The following is a 16,194-nucleotide window of genomic DNA, read 5'->3' on the forward strand; positions in this document are numbered from 1 at the left end:
AGAGACTAGAAGCATTGTCTGCTCTAAGATTATCTCATCGTACTCCTGACAAAACCATCCTCTCATCTTTAATCCTATCACACTTCAATCATGTAGGCTGAAATTTTCTTTACTGGGTGTCTGCCTAAAGCTGCACACTGCTGGAAAATGCTGCTTTTTGGAGAAGAGACTTAAAACTTGGCAAATCAAGACCTTTGATATCCTTTTAGTATTCCTGTGAAAATGTAAGGCATCTGGCCACACTACATGTGGGAGGGATAAGAGTGCAGTGGGAGGAGGGTAAAAAATTACAGTAACAATTACTAAAGCCTAAAAGCATTGAAAGTCTATGCATTGAGTATAATCCAGAGGCTACAGCTATCTCCTGCCTCTCCACATGCTAAATTGAAAGAATTTCACTTATTTTCATAATGCCTTACCGTCTTTCTCAGGCACTATGAAAAAGAACCTCACTGAGGCAAAATCCAATGTAGAAAGATGGCATACAGCAAGTTATTTACAGGAGAGCTGCTAGGAACATCAGACTAGAGAACAAAGGGAGGAAAGTGGTAACAGGACGGGAAAAAGACTGGAACCTATATGAGAAAGAAAAGCATGGGGATAGCTAGAGTATAGCCACACTAGAGTACCTAGGCTAGAGGAAGGAAGGTGAAAAAAGCTGCCAGGGAGAAAAGTGAGCTGACAGTGTAAGGATAGCCTGAAGGAAGAAAGGTACAGAGACAAACCTGCAGAAAAATCTGTACCAATCAAAAAGTACATCCTCTCCAATGCCTCTGACAGAAGTGGAGATTTTGAATTCCACCATTTATTTTCTCTTTGCCAATATATACAAATATGCATACATTTAAATTGCATTATTTAAGTTTTCCAACTCACGTATGAAAATAATGGAACTAATAGAATTATACCTGTTTATATCCAAATGCTATGTATAATATGGTCTTCACCTATATATATAATATAATATAAAAGTATAATAAATATATATATTAGTATGTACTTTAACTAAACCTGTATCTAATATACTACTTCTATTAATTTTTTTCAGTCAGCCCTCAAAGTGATTATGCACATTATTAACAAGAACAAAATATTTATTAACATTATAAATAATAATAAAACATTATTAACAAAAAACCCCCACATTTCTTCTGAGTTTTCATTACAGATGATTAACTGAATCTATGAAAGGTAATAAAAAATATCTTAAGAATTGAAAATGCTACTGAAAACAAAAAAAAAGCCAGACAAATAACCCCCCAAAATGACATTTCACTACCATTGGAGGAAATCATTGGAAAACAAAATTTGGCAAAACTAATTAGGTTTGGTTATTTCTGTTACAAGTGGCTAAAGATTTGATTTCCCCGTGGAAGGTTAAAATGGAATACATTCATATCCGTCCCTTACAAAGTGAAAAGGGTTTCAGAAAGAAGTGGAGGACCAGAGTATTCCCTAAAGAGGTGCACTACCCATTCTTCTCAAGCAGATAAAAATAAATGAAGTCTGCTGATATTTAGTGGCCCCACATGTTTCATGTGCTGCTGTATACAAATGTATGGGATAAACAGTATTCCTGCCATGACTGCAACATGAATAAAAAACTTCTCTGTGAATATCTTTCACCTACTACTAAGGGGGAAAAAAATCTATTAAAATGAATAAGTGCTGTAATACACAGTTACTGCTAATTACCAAAATATTTTTCTACTAATTAGTGGAAAAACCATAGTAGCTTAAGACTGAGTGAATAGTTTGGAAAATACAAAAGCACAGAAGAAAGAGTGAAACTGGCTACTGAGAGCTGGCTCCGAATGCTCGAGTGATAGTTGGGTCATTACCAAGAGTAGAGAACATTCTACCATAATGTCTTCAAGTTTGCTACTATACATAAACATATGTAATTAAAGGACTGAATCTCAACTCAAAACAGTTGGAAGTCTAAATTATCATTCAAAAAGATGAGTAAGCCAGTAAACAGACAGACTCAACTTTGTGTTCTTGTATGCTAGCCATCTACAACTTGGAATTACACATTTTATTCCTAAAGCTTTCTGTCTTTCTGGGATGAAACACTGATCATGAGAACTTTTCCTTTAATATTAGAGGGGAGGAAAAACCTTGGGGGAGAACACTTGTTCAAAGCAGCAAAATACAAAAGCAGTAACAGAGAATTACAGCTCTGTTCCAACAAGTGCATAGGACTCCTCTGGCCATTTTTGGATGTATACAGAAAATGGAAAAAAAATTAAATTAAACCAGTACAAAGAAAAGCAATGGATGTTTCTCAGTTACTGAAAATATCCTTTTAAAAAAAAAAAAACAAAGCCAGGTACATAACAGAGGTTAACTTTTGTCTTCATATCAACAACCAACCTGACAATTCTAAAATGTTAGACTATCTTTTTCAAATAACTGCTACTGTCTAAATTAAGTAGTTATGCTAGTTAAACTCTCCTGAGCAACTCTAACTACAAACTGTATTTCAAAACGTTCTGTTTACTTTACACCATTCTGAACCACAGATGACAAAGTTTGCTTGAAGCTGTAATTACTCTGCAAAGCTGGGAAGCCAATTAGAGGGCCTGAAACCTGCCAGTTCCAAAAAAAAAAAAAAAAAAAAAAAAAGCACAGATCATCTGTTCAGATTTTATTAAAAAGTTTAAAGTTTGAATTCCATAACTTTAACTGTATAATCACCAGCATTTCTTTCCTAAATGCAGTCATTCAGCAAAAAAAAAAAAATAGAACACTAATACCATTTTATAATTTCATATACAAACGGTTTCAACTTCAGCAGAATGTGTTGATATGGCTAGACAAGAATACTAAACATTCAAGCAGCCATAAAAATTTCTACTAAAAAATGAACAGAAGGTTGCATATCTGAGGAATTATTTCTAATACAGACAATACAGACTGAGTTTTAGCACAGAGGAGAACTTCCTGTGATTATCAAACTATATCCAAAAAAGAGTATCGAGTCACTGCTTGCATTGTTTAGTGTTTAACATATAGGGAGAGTGTTGTCTTTACACAGATCTATATCTGTCTGTGTATCTATCTATTTGCATAATAATTTCACCTTGATTTCTTATTTTTCCCTTGGTCTTTCCTTTACAAGATAAACATTTTTGTCCCAACCTTTGTCTATTTAATTGCTAATCTAATTTTTTTATATGAAAATATAATGAACGCTCCTCAAAAATACCTTCTTCTACTGTTGCTACTCTGCACTCCAAATCCACACTTCTCTCATGACCTCTTTTGTTAGACAAATAGTAGACAACTAGCAGAACTAATAGACCATTTTCATAACACAGAGACAGATACATAATATTTTTGCTCATATACACATGAAAATCCATGAATTTTACATATAGGAACAAACATATGTGTGCACCCATACACACACCCTTAGTTTGGTCCCCTTATGATTCTCCCACTTGTTTACTTACTCCCTAAGGGAAATCTACTTTTCCGAGGCTTTCCAAAAGGCCTTGCTCTTTCTTAATACGTTTTATCTTTGGGGAGTATCACCCTAAACTTAAATTTGGTCACACAGAGATTTATGTGAACAATTTATTATCTCTTCTTTGATCCAAACAAATAGAGACTTACCCTACAAATGTTATTCCCAAAACTGTTCATAATAGATTGTTTTTGTCCATCATTCTCTTGATCACACCACTCTTTTTTTTGGCATTTCCCATCTCTTACCCAGCTCTATCACATTAAATATAGGTAGCTTTTCAACATTGTCTGTCCCCACAGTCTACTCTCATCCTTGTCATCATTTTTTATTCAGTATTAAAATGCCACCCATCCCTTTACTGTTACAATTTCATCATCAGTTCTCTAAAGCATTTCTAATTTCTCTCTGTTTGTGATACTAGTTATCTTTAAAATCCTCCTTAAAACTCTCCTTCACCATGCCTCAAAATCAGGAGGGAGGGAAAGGGAGGAAGAAAAGAAGGGAGATGAGAGTAAAAATCTAACCTTGACAATGGATTAGTTGTTGATGTGCTGAGACCACTGCCTGTACTACAGGCTAATACTGTCTCATAGTTTTCTCATACTCCCCCCATCTGTTTGCATCCATCTGCTGTCACTTGTTTTATATTTGGAATTTTAGTATTTTGGAGCAGGGACTGACTTTTTGTTCTGTATGGGTAAAAATCCCACTTCTGTGGGGCTTGGCTCATTATATGTGCTTTGATAATACAACAACATATATGACAAAAAAAAAACCCTAATTATATTCCTTGAAGCTGTAAAAGATTAAACTTTGTGCAGTTCATCATGCTGCGAAGTTTTTTATTTCCAATACTTCAAAAAGTACCAAAGTAGCATCTATGCTTTCCTGTCACTGCAATTAGCTTGTCATTTTCCTCTTCATGCAAAGAGGGAGAAAGGAAATAGGAGATTCCTGCATGGGTTTTGCCTGGGCTTTACCTTTTTTCAATGGAAGACAGTAAAATTATACATCATCTCTGTCTTTCATGCAAACACCCCCGTTTTATTTAAGCAGCTGGGTATATCACACTGGCATAAAAACTTTCAGGCCTGGCTATAAACTTCTCAGTCAAAGGACCGGATAGCCACTGTATCACCTAGAAACCATTTAGAACACAATTTTAAAGCCTCCCAAACATTTCTCCATCCAACACAGATGGAAGTATTTCCTATACACAATAGATTTGAGTTTGAATTTCCATAGGTGTATTTGCAAATGCAGACAGGCACACAGACTTTTTTTCTCCACAAGTATTTTCAATATTGAATGGACATTACTTATTCAATTCTCGCACTATTACTTTGGAATCCAATTCACATTGTAATTATAAATACAGTTATGTCTTATCTCGGGGTTCATGGAATCTAGTATTGTAACACATTTTTTTAAATGGACCTAAATTTCAAAAAGTTGGAGTTGCACACAAGGTCATGTCTAATGCAGAAGTATTTTGATATATAAATTGATCTCACTTGAAAAAGACATCCATATTTTCCTACCCATTTCTTTAAAGAATGTCTTCAGAATTCTTTAAGCCCTAACATCATTCCACTGAAACCTTGAAATTTTCCTGTTTTTAAGATTTTTAAATCCTAAAAATAATAAAATCTTGTCTCTGGCCCACTGAAAAGTTAAGACTAGGAAAAAGTAGCACAGATTCTCCATTCAGAGTAGCCAAGGTTCTTGATAATCACTCCCACAGAGAAAATAAAAACAAAATAAAGTTTATAAAAGGTTATCTTTTCATAATGATAATATTATAATAAACTGCTTTTTCTTTTTAAAGACAAGAAAAAGGGTAGCTGTACCAGAGTGCTTAGAAAGCATTATCTTTCAAGATAGGAAAAAAGTTCCAGGTGACATCATTTTTGGCCAAAGCTCAAAGGATACTGTGAAGGGATACAGCTCTTCCCAATTATTCCCCATGTAAAGATCAAAATGAAGGCAAAGGGCCAATTCTTAGAGATGCTTCATCCCAAATGTGCTGTGTGATTACCTACGCGCTCACTGCGCATGTGAGAAGTTGGGTGTTTTTTTAAATCAGTCACAAATCTTCCTTAAGTAGAACTGAAGTAGAATTCTTCCCTACTCTGCCTTCCCAAATAATGACAACAATCAAAGGCCAAAGTGGTTTACATAAAGCAGCGTTTATTCCACTTACACAACAGTGGGCCAGTTGAAAACAGCATTTTGAGGCCATGCTGGGTTTTTTTGAGGGGGTAGGAGAGAATTCAGGAAATACATCCTATTACCCAGAGTATTAGTTTTGTTCTCAAAGAAGCATAATGGAGTTTTAAAAGACAGGACTTTTTTATCAGGCCTTTGCCTGTACAGAAAAGTCATACCAACTGATTCCAAAATTATTTTTAAACTGGTTCTGACTGCATAAATACCTAAGCAAAAGCAATTTAAATTAACATATTTTATTTTGCAGTTAAAGTGGGCTAGGAATGCACACCCACTCAGTTACCATGACTCAGTCAGTCAAGAGTATCTGTACAAGCTACAGCAGTTTGCTTACTTGCAACTGCTCCTCTACCTGCAAAGAGCTGAACTGATTTTGAACCAGACAATTCCAGAGCTCACACCTCTGAATTTACCCCTGAAAACCAGTACCACCCTGTTCCAAGTTTTCACAATGAACTTCCCACCCATGTAATTACACCGCCTTCATTTCTCTTCAAGTGCATGGTAAGATACCACAGCAGAGCTTTTTGTGAGTCTCAGTGTCAGGGATGAGCATTAAGGGACTAACAGCCTGCTTCAAATACACAGCTCTCACAACTCCCATTTAAAAGAAGGTGGTTCTGTTAGGTATAAAATAAGCTGGCTCCACAGGAGAGGAACCAGTGATTCCTACACACGACTCAGTGTCACCAAAGCTGGCTGATTTGTTCACCCTGCAACATTGCAGCAGCTCCAAGATGCAGTGCAGGGTGCCCATGGCTGCCTTCCCTATGCACCCAAAGTTGGGAGAGCAGTGGCCACAGGAGGGTAAAGTCCATTCAGGACACCTAAGGCCAGCCTGTGTCCTTCCCACTCAGCTCAGCTCAGCTCCACTCAGCCCCACTCTGTCGTACCCTTCACTTAACTGTGTTTCATCTTCAGTGCTCCAAGGAAAAGAGATCCCTCATCTCCATTTCAGGCCCACATGGTTCCCCTGCATTTTGGGAGGCTGGCAATGGACCGAAGCACATGTGTGCTGCCTCAGTTTCTCCCTCTCTAAGTAAAGAGTCTACCTGTTTACACACACACTTCCTAATGCCTTCCTCCCACATTTCCTCCTAGATCACCCCGACGAAAAGGGATGGCCTCTGAACACTCCATTCTGTGTCAAAACATTCCTCAATGAGAAAGGCTCTGTCAGCAAAGAGTTTTATCACTGGAAGCACTTTTAGCACTATAAAATAACTTCATTCTCTCAAGCCTTCTCATCATTCCCAATGGAGTCCACAGATGACAAAAGACCAAGGAAAGAGGAATGCTCAGGTGCAGAACTTTAAAGTTATCTTGGAAGGAATCAGGGAGCCACACTAGGGAAAATGATCCTATGCCTGGGAAGAGATGACACAGGAGTTCAAGGCAGGGGACACTGGTTGGAAAATATCTCTATGATGGAAGTAACCAGCTTGACAGAGCTGCTTATGAAAGTTTTAAACCACACAACAAGTATCATACAAAGTAGAACTGTGCAAACATTCCCATGTTTAACTCCAACAGTACTACGAAAATAATACCACAGCCTTGGCCTTTTCTACTTAAATAACAAATTGCAAGCAAGAGCCAAAGATGTCTATCATTTGGAGAGCAAAAAGTAGACTGAGACCACACTCTCACTTTACAGATAGCTACAAAGATTACATGAAGATAGGACTGTAAAGACATATCTTTAAGTCCCTGCCAACCTAATCAAGATGGTATTAACAGTGATCTCACACTCCATCTGCCTGGCTAGTAATTTATGAAAAACGTACTTCACTATTACAGGAAAAATATGTTGCGCTGCTTGTGGCCACAAACCTACTGCAGCAGCTCAGGAACTCTTGGATCAGAGGCCATGAGACCAGTTCTTGACATTTACCAGGTACTTCCCATGAGATGTGATTCATTCATACAGCAATTCTGTTTGTTTATTTGCCCTACTGATGATCTCATCTTCAGACAGATAAAAGAGCTGGTAAAAAACTTAGTCCCTTGCAATTTAGTGTGCAATACCATCCTGGTTTGTTTTTCATCCCGTGAATTCTACACAGGCACTCCACTTAATTTCATGAGATTCTTTTCACGAGTGATACATCTCCCTATTCTTGCACTGATCAGCCAACATTTCTGATAAAATTATGCCTTTTCCTGTCAGAAAAACAGAAAAGTCATCTTGCTTCTCAAAACTGAATTTTTTTCAATTAATATTGCATGCTTGTCCCTTTAGCTTACACAGCCTAAGAATCAGACCTATGAGATTTGCTAGTTGCAGAATGAATTTTTTTTTGGCAGGGGGGTGGTGGAGGTGGTGATGGTGTCATTTTGGAAAACAATGTGAAATCTTTCAATTTCTGTCAAGGTAAAGTTCAAGGACAGCATTCTAATATCAGAATTACATAACAGAACCTCTGGGTACCAAAAAAAACCCAACCAAAACCACTACCAACACACTGGTAATTATGGTATAATAATTGCTAATCCTGTATTTCTTTGCTTAGCAGAACTACCATTTGGATCAGCCTTCTAGTTGCTGCAGCAAGGAAAGACAGAATATGCAATGAAGAACATGGTAAGGCAGGACAAAATAACCTACTGTGTTTCTAGAAATTGTCTTTCTGCTTCGAACTGGGGAAAAAGTATCTAGGAAAATACTACCTGCTAAAAAGGAGTAGTTAGAATATATAGAGCAGTAACTAAGGAATGAATAATAGCCTATGATTTAGTCAATTCTTACTCATATGAACAGCTTAAAGACATCACTCCTTTTATGCTGAATACTAGCAAGGCAAAATGAGCCTCTAATACTCGTAGAAGATTTGCACAATCAATATAATTTTCTATTGCAATCAGAATACACAAAGTTTTCCTGTTATAGATGAGAGATGAGACATGAGCTTGGAGCACGAGATTATTTTCTCACCAAATAAAATATACAAATTACTTTGTATACACAAAGGTTGACTCAGTCTCAAGTACAATTTTACCAAGAAAATAAGAAAATTCAGTCTCAGTAGCATTTGTTTCATCTTCTGCAGTGAAGATGAAGGGAACCCTTTCCCTAAGTACAAATATTCTTGTGGTGGTTCCTATATTTCTCTAAAACTAAACACTGCCACTTTTTGTATTGTAGTACACTTAATACAATTTTAAAAGAAATTGGGTAAACTTTCCTCTGAAAGTTTCTAGTTGTGACATTTGCAACTCAGATTTTTTTTGCCCCTTAATTTTCTCCTCAAATACTTTCATTTCTGTACAGAAACGCTCACCAATCTCACTCTGACAGATGAAAAACCCTACAAATTTGTCTTTTAGAAACATTCTTGGTAAACACACAATCTTCACTTTATCCAACATACACACTTTATAGCTTTGTTAATATATGCAAATTGTCTGATTGCTTGAAATTACTCATTAACCAGGCTGGAGAGCTGATTACCTGATTATCCAAGAGAAAAATAACTTAGCATGATTTTGTGTCATTTGAAAGTCTAGATAATTTTCTAATTAATTTGAGTTTTCGAGTGAATTCAGAGATACTAATGAAAAACAAGAAGAGGTCAGTGATCTAAATAAAGGTAAACTTTCCAGGAATTTTCTTCTTACAGCAATCACTTGTCAAATGTCATTGTTATTTAGAGACACTTCAAGCACACACACAAAAAATGAGAACTTAGCCTTCCAAAAAACAGTCAAAAACCAATGCATGGTTCTTCCATGCTACTGTAAATACATCTTGTAGAGCTGGATGCAAGATTAGTGGTGCATTAGTATGGCACATGGCATTAAACTTGCAGTGTTACCAATAAATTCTGAATTATACACGAAGCAATATGTAGCAGATAATCTGTCAATATGCTGAGAGAATAATAAATACTGGAAATACATACTTGCCACTGAAAAGTTGTTGAGTGGATATGGCAGATCCACATCCTGGGGCTTCTCCTTATAGCCTATGAAAGAGCCATCTGTCTTTAGCAGGAAGTATCTTGGCCGCCAGTTTTTTATATATTCTCCTAAAGGAGAAGAAAAAAAAAGTTCATTAACACTGTAGAAAAAACCTCAAACTTGAATATTAAAAAGCATATCATATTATCAGTATCAAACATTAAATATACCAAAATCTTTTCAGATGTTTTCAATTTACAAAGATTTAACTCTGTCCAAAAGAAGGGAAAACTGAATTGCAGTGGTAAGCCTGGACTGTACAACAATGCCTCTGGAACAAGAAGCTGTAAGTATGGTATATTAATATTGTATAATTCTGAATTTTATCAGATTATACTTTTGAAATATCCTGCATGCTTACACCATAAGTATTTTTTTTTTCAGGAAAAAGAAACAACTCTACATCTTGACTTTTTAACAACCAAATGAAATCTAAACTGCTACAAGGTAGAACACTTACCCTGCTGAGCCAAACCGAAAGTCATTAATTTTCTCAAAACATACACTAAGCAAATACAAAGAAATTGGGGTAATGGAAAAACCTACACAAAATGTACTTTAAAAATAAAACTGAAAGCAAAAGAAATCAACAAGAAAAAGTAGAAGCCAATTACCTTCTAAGAAATAAGTCCATCAATAAACCTGCCATGCCACCTTTCCCCTACTCCAACCTGAGCAAAAGATTCTGTATTCTGAATCTATGAGGAATTTAGGATCAGAAACATACAGAACACACAACTCCTTAATTAATGCCACTTATTTGCTATCAAGGGTGAAAAATTTCCTTAATACTATTACACTTTACAATGCCACACCAGAATTCAGCAACAATTTCATTTTTAGAGTGCAATTACTCAGTTCAGTACAGGTTAGTTCAGCTTTGCCCAACTTCCCTCATCTTTGATTTCCATAAATTCTGCAGAGCAAATAATGACTATTACTAAAACTTTATTTAAAGTCACTGTTTCATTATTATACAAGTGAACATTTTCAGGAAAAAAGGTGTATTAACAACACAGAATTTCCAACAAGGAACCTAGGACTTCTCACCGTTTGTAAGATGCTCAGAATGAACCATCCCAGGGGCTGCACTGCTGCTGGGTTAAGCCCCAGCCTGGCAGTGCCCTTTTACCACCTCAGCACCTTGTTAGCTACAGCTACACAGCTTTTAGGCTATTCAAATGGCAGGAAGCAATTTACATCCATCTAACGTGGAGGTTACTTTACTAAAGGGTAAGCTAAAAATTCATTAACTGCACCTTCACCTTTCCATCACAGCAATCAACTAATTGTCACTGAAGTCCAACATGGGAATTGCTGATATGGCCATGATGGACTTAAGCACAGCTTGTAAGGATTTTGGCAATACCCATGACTTAAATCCAACTGCAGCCACTAACATGTCCAATTTTCATGTATTTAAGCAGAGAAGGCGAGTAGGGAATACAAGATGGAGAAGAGAAGAGAACACTGGGCTATTCAGGCTGGCTTATGTAGCAAAACTCTTCCTATTTAGTCCTGCTTCTAGATAGCAGGGTACTTACTTGACTTTGCTATACAGACATTTTCACATAGGTAGAAAGAACTGAAAAAGTCCAAGTGTGACTTAATCTGACGACTAAACAAATAGAGTAGATATGGCATTAGTTACATTTCTATTGATGCAGAGCTGTATCTCAGGCCTCTGGTTCTAGGCTGGGTACATCCCTACAGATAGTGCCAGTCTAAATTCATTTCACAGCAAGAAATCCCAGTTAACATGAAAGCATGCAAGAAAAACCAAACCAAAACAAGCAGGTACAAAACACTTTGTAAGCTGAAGAAGAAACCCAAGTGCAGCTTGGGAAAACAAACATGCAACTTTAATACCAAAACCAATGAAAAACTATATCAGCATTACATGAAAAGCAATAAATTTGGTTTGCTGTATACTTGAACATGAAATAACTACAGGCCTAAGTAAAGGTATGAGTTATATTTTAAAAACATTTAAAATCTGCCCTGCAACAAATTTTCTGAAATCTGCATGGACTCAATATTTGAAGCTAAAACAAAACCTTATGTATCAGATCATCCAATATAAGTTTCAAAAATATTAACATCTTAGTTGCTTTCTCAAAGAAATGAAAAAGAGAATCTTCTGTATTTTTCTAATAAACCATCTCATTTCATTGTAAGAGTAAAGGAGAGAGAGTGCCTGTTACTGGGTTTGCAATCTATCCAGGTCTCAGCCTTACCTAGAAGGCAGGCACCTAAACCTGCTGAAGAATTTAAGGACAGCATGGAGACAATCTCAACATGCCTAAAGCAGGTCAGGCATCCAAGGGCTCAGGTTTCAAAGAGAGTCCCTCCTTTCTGCAAGGAATAAACTGGAGAGGGAGGTAAGCAGACTTTGCTCTAAGGATCAGGGCTGAGAGAGTAAGTACACTTAATAGTCACTCAGGAAAGAAGGGCAGCCTTTGTTTGCTTACAGACACTCTCCAGAGTGAAACCTGCTGGAAAAGGAGACCATTCTAGCAGGTGGCCTTACAGACCCAGCACACACTCCTCCAATCCTTACTGCCTCTTCACCGCTTTGGGTACCCAGGAGCAGCCAAACACAGATTCTCTTAATGAGAAAACTGGACAGAGTTTTAATTACCTACTGAGTTATCCACCTTCTTCTAGAGAAGAACCATTAGAAGAGCAGAATAGCACTTTCAAGCTCGTCTGAAGAAAGTTACCAACTCTGGATAAAAGCTAATCACAGGACAGATAAATACCAGTTTACCTATGAGCACAGCTGTGCCTCTGTCTTCACTCTACAGACCACAGCCAGAAACAGAAAAAGAAATTTAAAAGCAATTGGAAAACACTATGGCTTCATAAGAATCCATATATTTCTTTCACAGACATATTTCTTTGAGGAATGTTTCTCCCAAGTGGTTTCTCAACATGAATCAAGGTCAGACTACTTTTCCAAAACATCTATAAGAACACACACAAACCTTGGTTTTGTCTTGAAAATACCAGTGTTCCAATTCCTCTCCAAGGCCTATATGTGAATATTTATCATCTGCCCTATATTTATTTTGTAATTTAACTAACAAAGGGGTGAACACTTTTGAAGACTAAACAGTGGTATCAGTGAACAGTTCATTTAGCTGTTCAAGTGGGTTAAGGGCTCTCAAGATGCTCTCTAGGTGCTCTCTTATAACTGCATTCCTTGTACGTAATCTGCCTAAAGATAGAAAGACATTTAAGTCCATACTTCTTAATACACGTGCTTGCTGATTTGTCTTGAAAGAAATTCTCCATACAAAAAATGCTAAAGCAAAGCAGAGTATTTGAAAAGAAAAAACACTTCCACGTCTTCTAACTTAGCAGCCCTGCATTTAAAAAAAGTGTATTTCCCAGTATTACCAATATTAAATCACTTTTAAAATATTTGGAATGTATGTTTATTAAATATCTCAACATAAGCAACCTAGAGGAAATTCTCATGTGAAATTTCTTAAATCAAGTGAAAAATAATTCTATGAGAGAGGAGAAGTCCAGGCAGGCTAACCAAACCACAAGACATCCTGACAATTTAATAAAATGGAGCTGCAGTATTTAAAAAAGCAGTGGATCTGCCATAGAGCAACAATCGGTTTGTACCCTGCTTCCTGCTGAGTTAATGTAAGTTAAATTATTGTTTTGCCTAAATTTACACCCTTCTAAGTTGAAATTCACATTCTTTTAGATCTGTTTATTAGACAGTAAGAAGAGGTCTCTAATTGCAACTACTGCAGCATAGAAAGCCAAGTAATTCCTACATCATTTTAATTCTAGGCAAAGTTTTTTAAGCTACTTGAGGAAAGTGGCACTAGAATATGCATCTTGCTGATACATACAAACAATAAATACATATACACAAAATACAAATTTTATGTTGTCGAGGTCTGCTTTTTCTACTGAGAGAATACACCCAAAAGATTAAGTAAGAGCAGTATATTCACGAAGCACAAGAAAATTCAATCTGATCTTCATGCAAAAAGCACCCTCGTAACATGCAACTCTTTAATTAACGTTGTATTTAATAATACACTGGCTAACAACAGTAACAAAGAGTGCTTAATGAAGGTTTGTTTAGAACATGACCCTCGTGGCTGCCTCTTTCTTTGCCTCTGTACTGCAGCCTTAATGATTTTTCTTTTTTTGCGTTTGACAGCTAGTAACAAGAAACCTGCCTTCAGGACATTTCACAAAATATGTTTATTCCTTTCAGTGATGCAATGTTGGTCGTTTTCATGCTGTTGAGAAGCTTCAGAAAGGAGAGCTTTCTAAGAATTTGTAGGAGCAGTAAAAAAAAAAATCTGTGTTAGACAAATGCATCACCCAAAAGTTTGTAATTTTTCTTACTTTACCTCATAACCCAAACTCTCCCTTCAAACATGTATTTCACCTCAAATTTGGCAGTTGCTATTGTTAGTCTCGCCATTTGTAATCCTTAAGCATGTGGAAATTTAGCAATTATTGAAAAACTAATCAGTAATTTTAAATTAATCTTATTATTTTAAAATGTTTTTTAAAAAAACACTTTTGCAAAACATCTACATTTTTCAATATGTAAATGGTTTCAGAGGTGTGAAGTAAATGTCTTTAATATACAGTGCTGATAAGCAACAGAAACCTGAGTTCAAAAACTTGCTTCCTTAAAAGAAGCAACAGCTGCCACACAGACATAAGTGAGATTTAAGGCAGAAAAAAAAGTGAGGGGAAAAAAACCTTCCAAAAAGAGAACACACCAAAATTCTCCATCTTGTCTGTTTCATCAATTTACTCAAATGGATTTAATAGGAATAATACACAAACATTGCCCCCTCTTTTTTTTAGGCACTTTTTTTGTTAGATCAAACTCCATACAATAACATTTAATAAACAGAGGGGGAAAACCCTGTATTTATCCAAGAGCATTAAGCAACGTTACATAAAAGTAAATCACACCATTATACACCATTTTTTAAAAAAAAGAAACAACTGTAATTAATGTCAAGTAAAATAAAATTATCACAAATAATGCCAGTGGTTTTGAGATTGAATTTCCTTACCTTGGCCCTCTGAGGGCAGTGTTACCTAACACACGATTGGAAGCATCAGCAGACTATTTGATTAAGTCAGTAGACACTAAGTAAATGCAAAGCACTTCTGTTAAAATATTTACTTATTTTTAATTCCATTATAAGAAATTTGCAGCATAGTTCAAAACTACTGTAAAAAATAAATGTTTAAGATAACTAAAAAATATACCTATCCTCATAAATTATGTCCTTCAATCAAATGTAAGTATGTAATATTATGCAAAGTATTCTACCAAATCTTATTGCATAGTAAAAATTTAACTGAAACTGTGATTTTTTTCTGCCTTAGCATTTTAAAAGGTACTTTTATTAGATGCCCTCTCCTAAGTATTTGCTGGCAGTTCAAAGAGAAGCAGAATTTGGAACTACCACTCTCTGATTCTCTTTTACACTTTGAGTTGGTGATTATTTATTTATACTAACTGTTTTCCCACAGTTCCCACTAATGCTGAATGACATTTTGAGCACATCTGTACTTGCATTAGACAAACTAATTTCTCCAGTCTCAGCTGAGAAATAGGAAACATTTCATGGTATATATGGCCACTGGCTTATACCACAGCTAGGTTTCCATTAAGTTTCTTGCAAATTAGAAAGTTTAGGTGAGGAAGTTCAAGTACCTTTCACTGTCCACATCATCTCAATAATCCAGCTCAGATAGAAGCTGCTCAGTTTATGCCCAGCTATTGAGAGGTATGTGGCCAGAGCCCAGTGCAAACCCCACAGATGTGAATATTCTGCAGAAGGCAGCGAGCAGCCTCGTGTGAGCTCCAGAAGTGCCTCAGCTGAGCAAGGGGGGAGGAAAGCAGGGACAACCCTCTGTCCTCCATGCCAGCCCAGATGCACTGAAGAGCTGGCAAACAGTGGATTCTTTGTTCCTGAAGCATTCTAAGTAGTGACCAAAGAGAAGGGCTCCTACTAGGGAAGCAGATTCCTTCCAAGCAGAGGTGCAGGCACAGGCAGGGAGAAGTCACGGAGCAGCTCTCCATGGTTTCAGGTGCACGTCTGCAGCTGAAGTGATGGGCAGGACCAAATCTCCACAATGGAAAGATTCTCCCTGCTCTTACTGTGGGGTTTTCTTCCCCCCAGGCTGTGAATGCAATGTACAAACATATTCCAGGGTTCTAGGGTTCAAATTACCAGCCACCATGGTTTTTTCATTATGTCTGGTGGAGTGAGTCATTGTCCTATCTTGTACAAATGCAGCAGCACTTCAGCCCCTGCTATTTATTCAATGATTTCCTGTTGCATTAATAATCTTTTCTCTAAAACATGAAAAAAAATCTAGAGGAAAGTATTCAATAACAGAGAGACAGGCATACCATTATTCACACATAAATGCAGTTTTGAAATTGGGTGTCTACAATATCCACTCAAAATTACTGGTGTGTTTTGGCAACACATGGAAAATAAATGTTCATTTTCATA

The 16,194-nt window shown here is 36.6% G+C and overlaps 1 protein-coding gene across 3 annotated transcripts in view; it reads right to left on the bottom strand.

Annotated features, from left to right (window-relative positions):
* AKT3 (AKT serine/threonine kinase 3) overlaps nucleotides 1-16,194 on the bottom strand; it is a 151,500-nt gene that overhangs the window by 63,481 nt on the left and 71,825 nt on the right. For all 3 annotated transcript variants that reach the window (XM_088161335.1, XM_088161334.1, XM_088161333.1), the window contains one exon: nucleotides 9,607-9,732. In XM_088161335.1, the coding sequence (XP_088017461.1) occupies nucleotides 9,607-9,732 (126 nt within the window). The remainder of the gene's footprint in view (nucleotides 1-9,606; nucleotides 9,733-16,194) is intronic.

The sequence above is a fragment of the Sturnus vulgaris genome, chromosome 3 (genome assembly GCF_052056855.1).
Source record: "Sturnus vulgaris isolate bStuVul1 chromosome 3, bStuVul1.hap1, whole genome shotgun sequence".
Taxonomy (NCBI): domain Eukaryota; kingdom Metazoa; phylum Chordata; class Aves; order Passeriformes; family Sturnidae; genus Sturnus; species Sturnus vulgaris.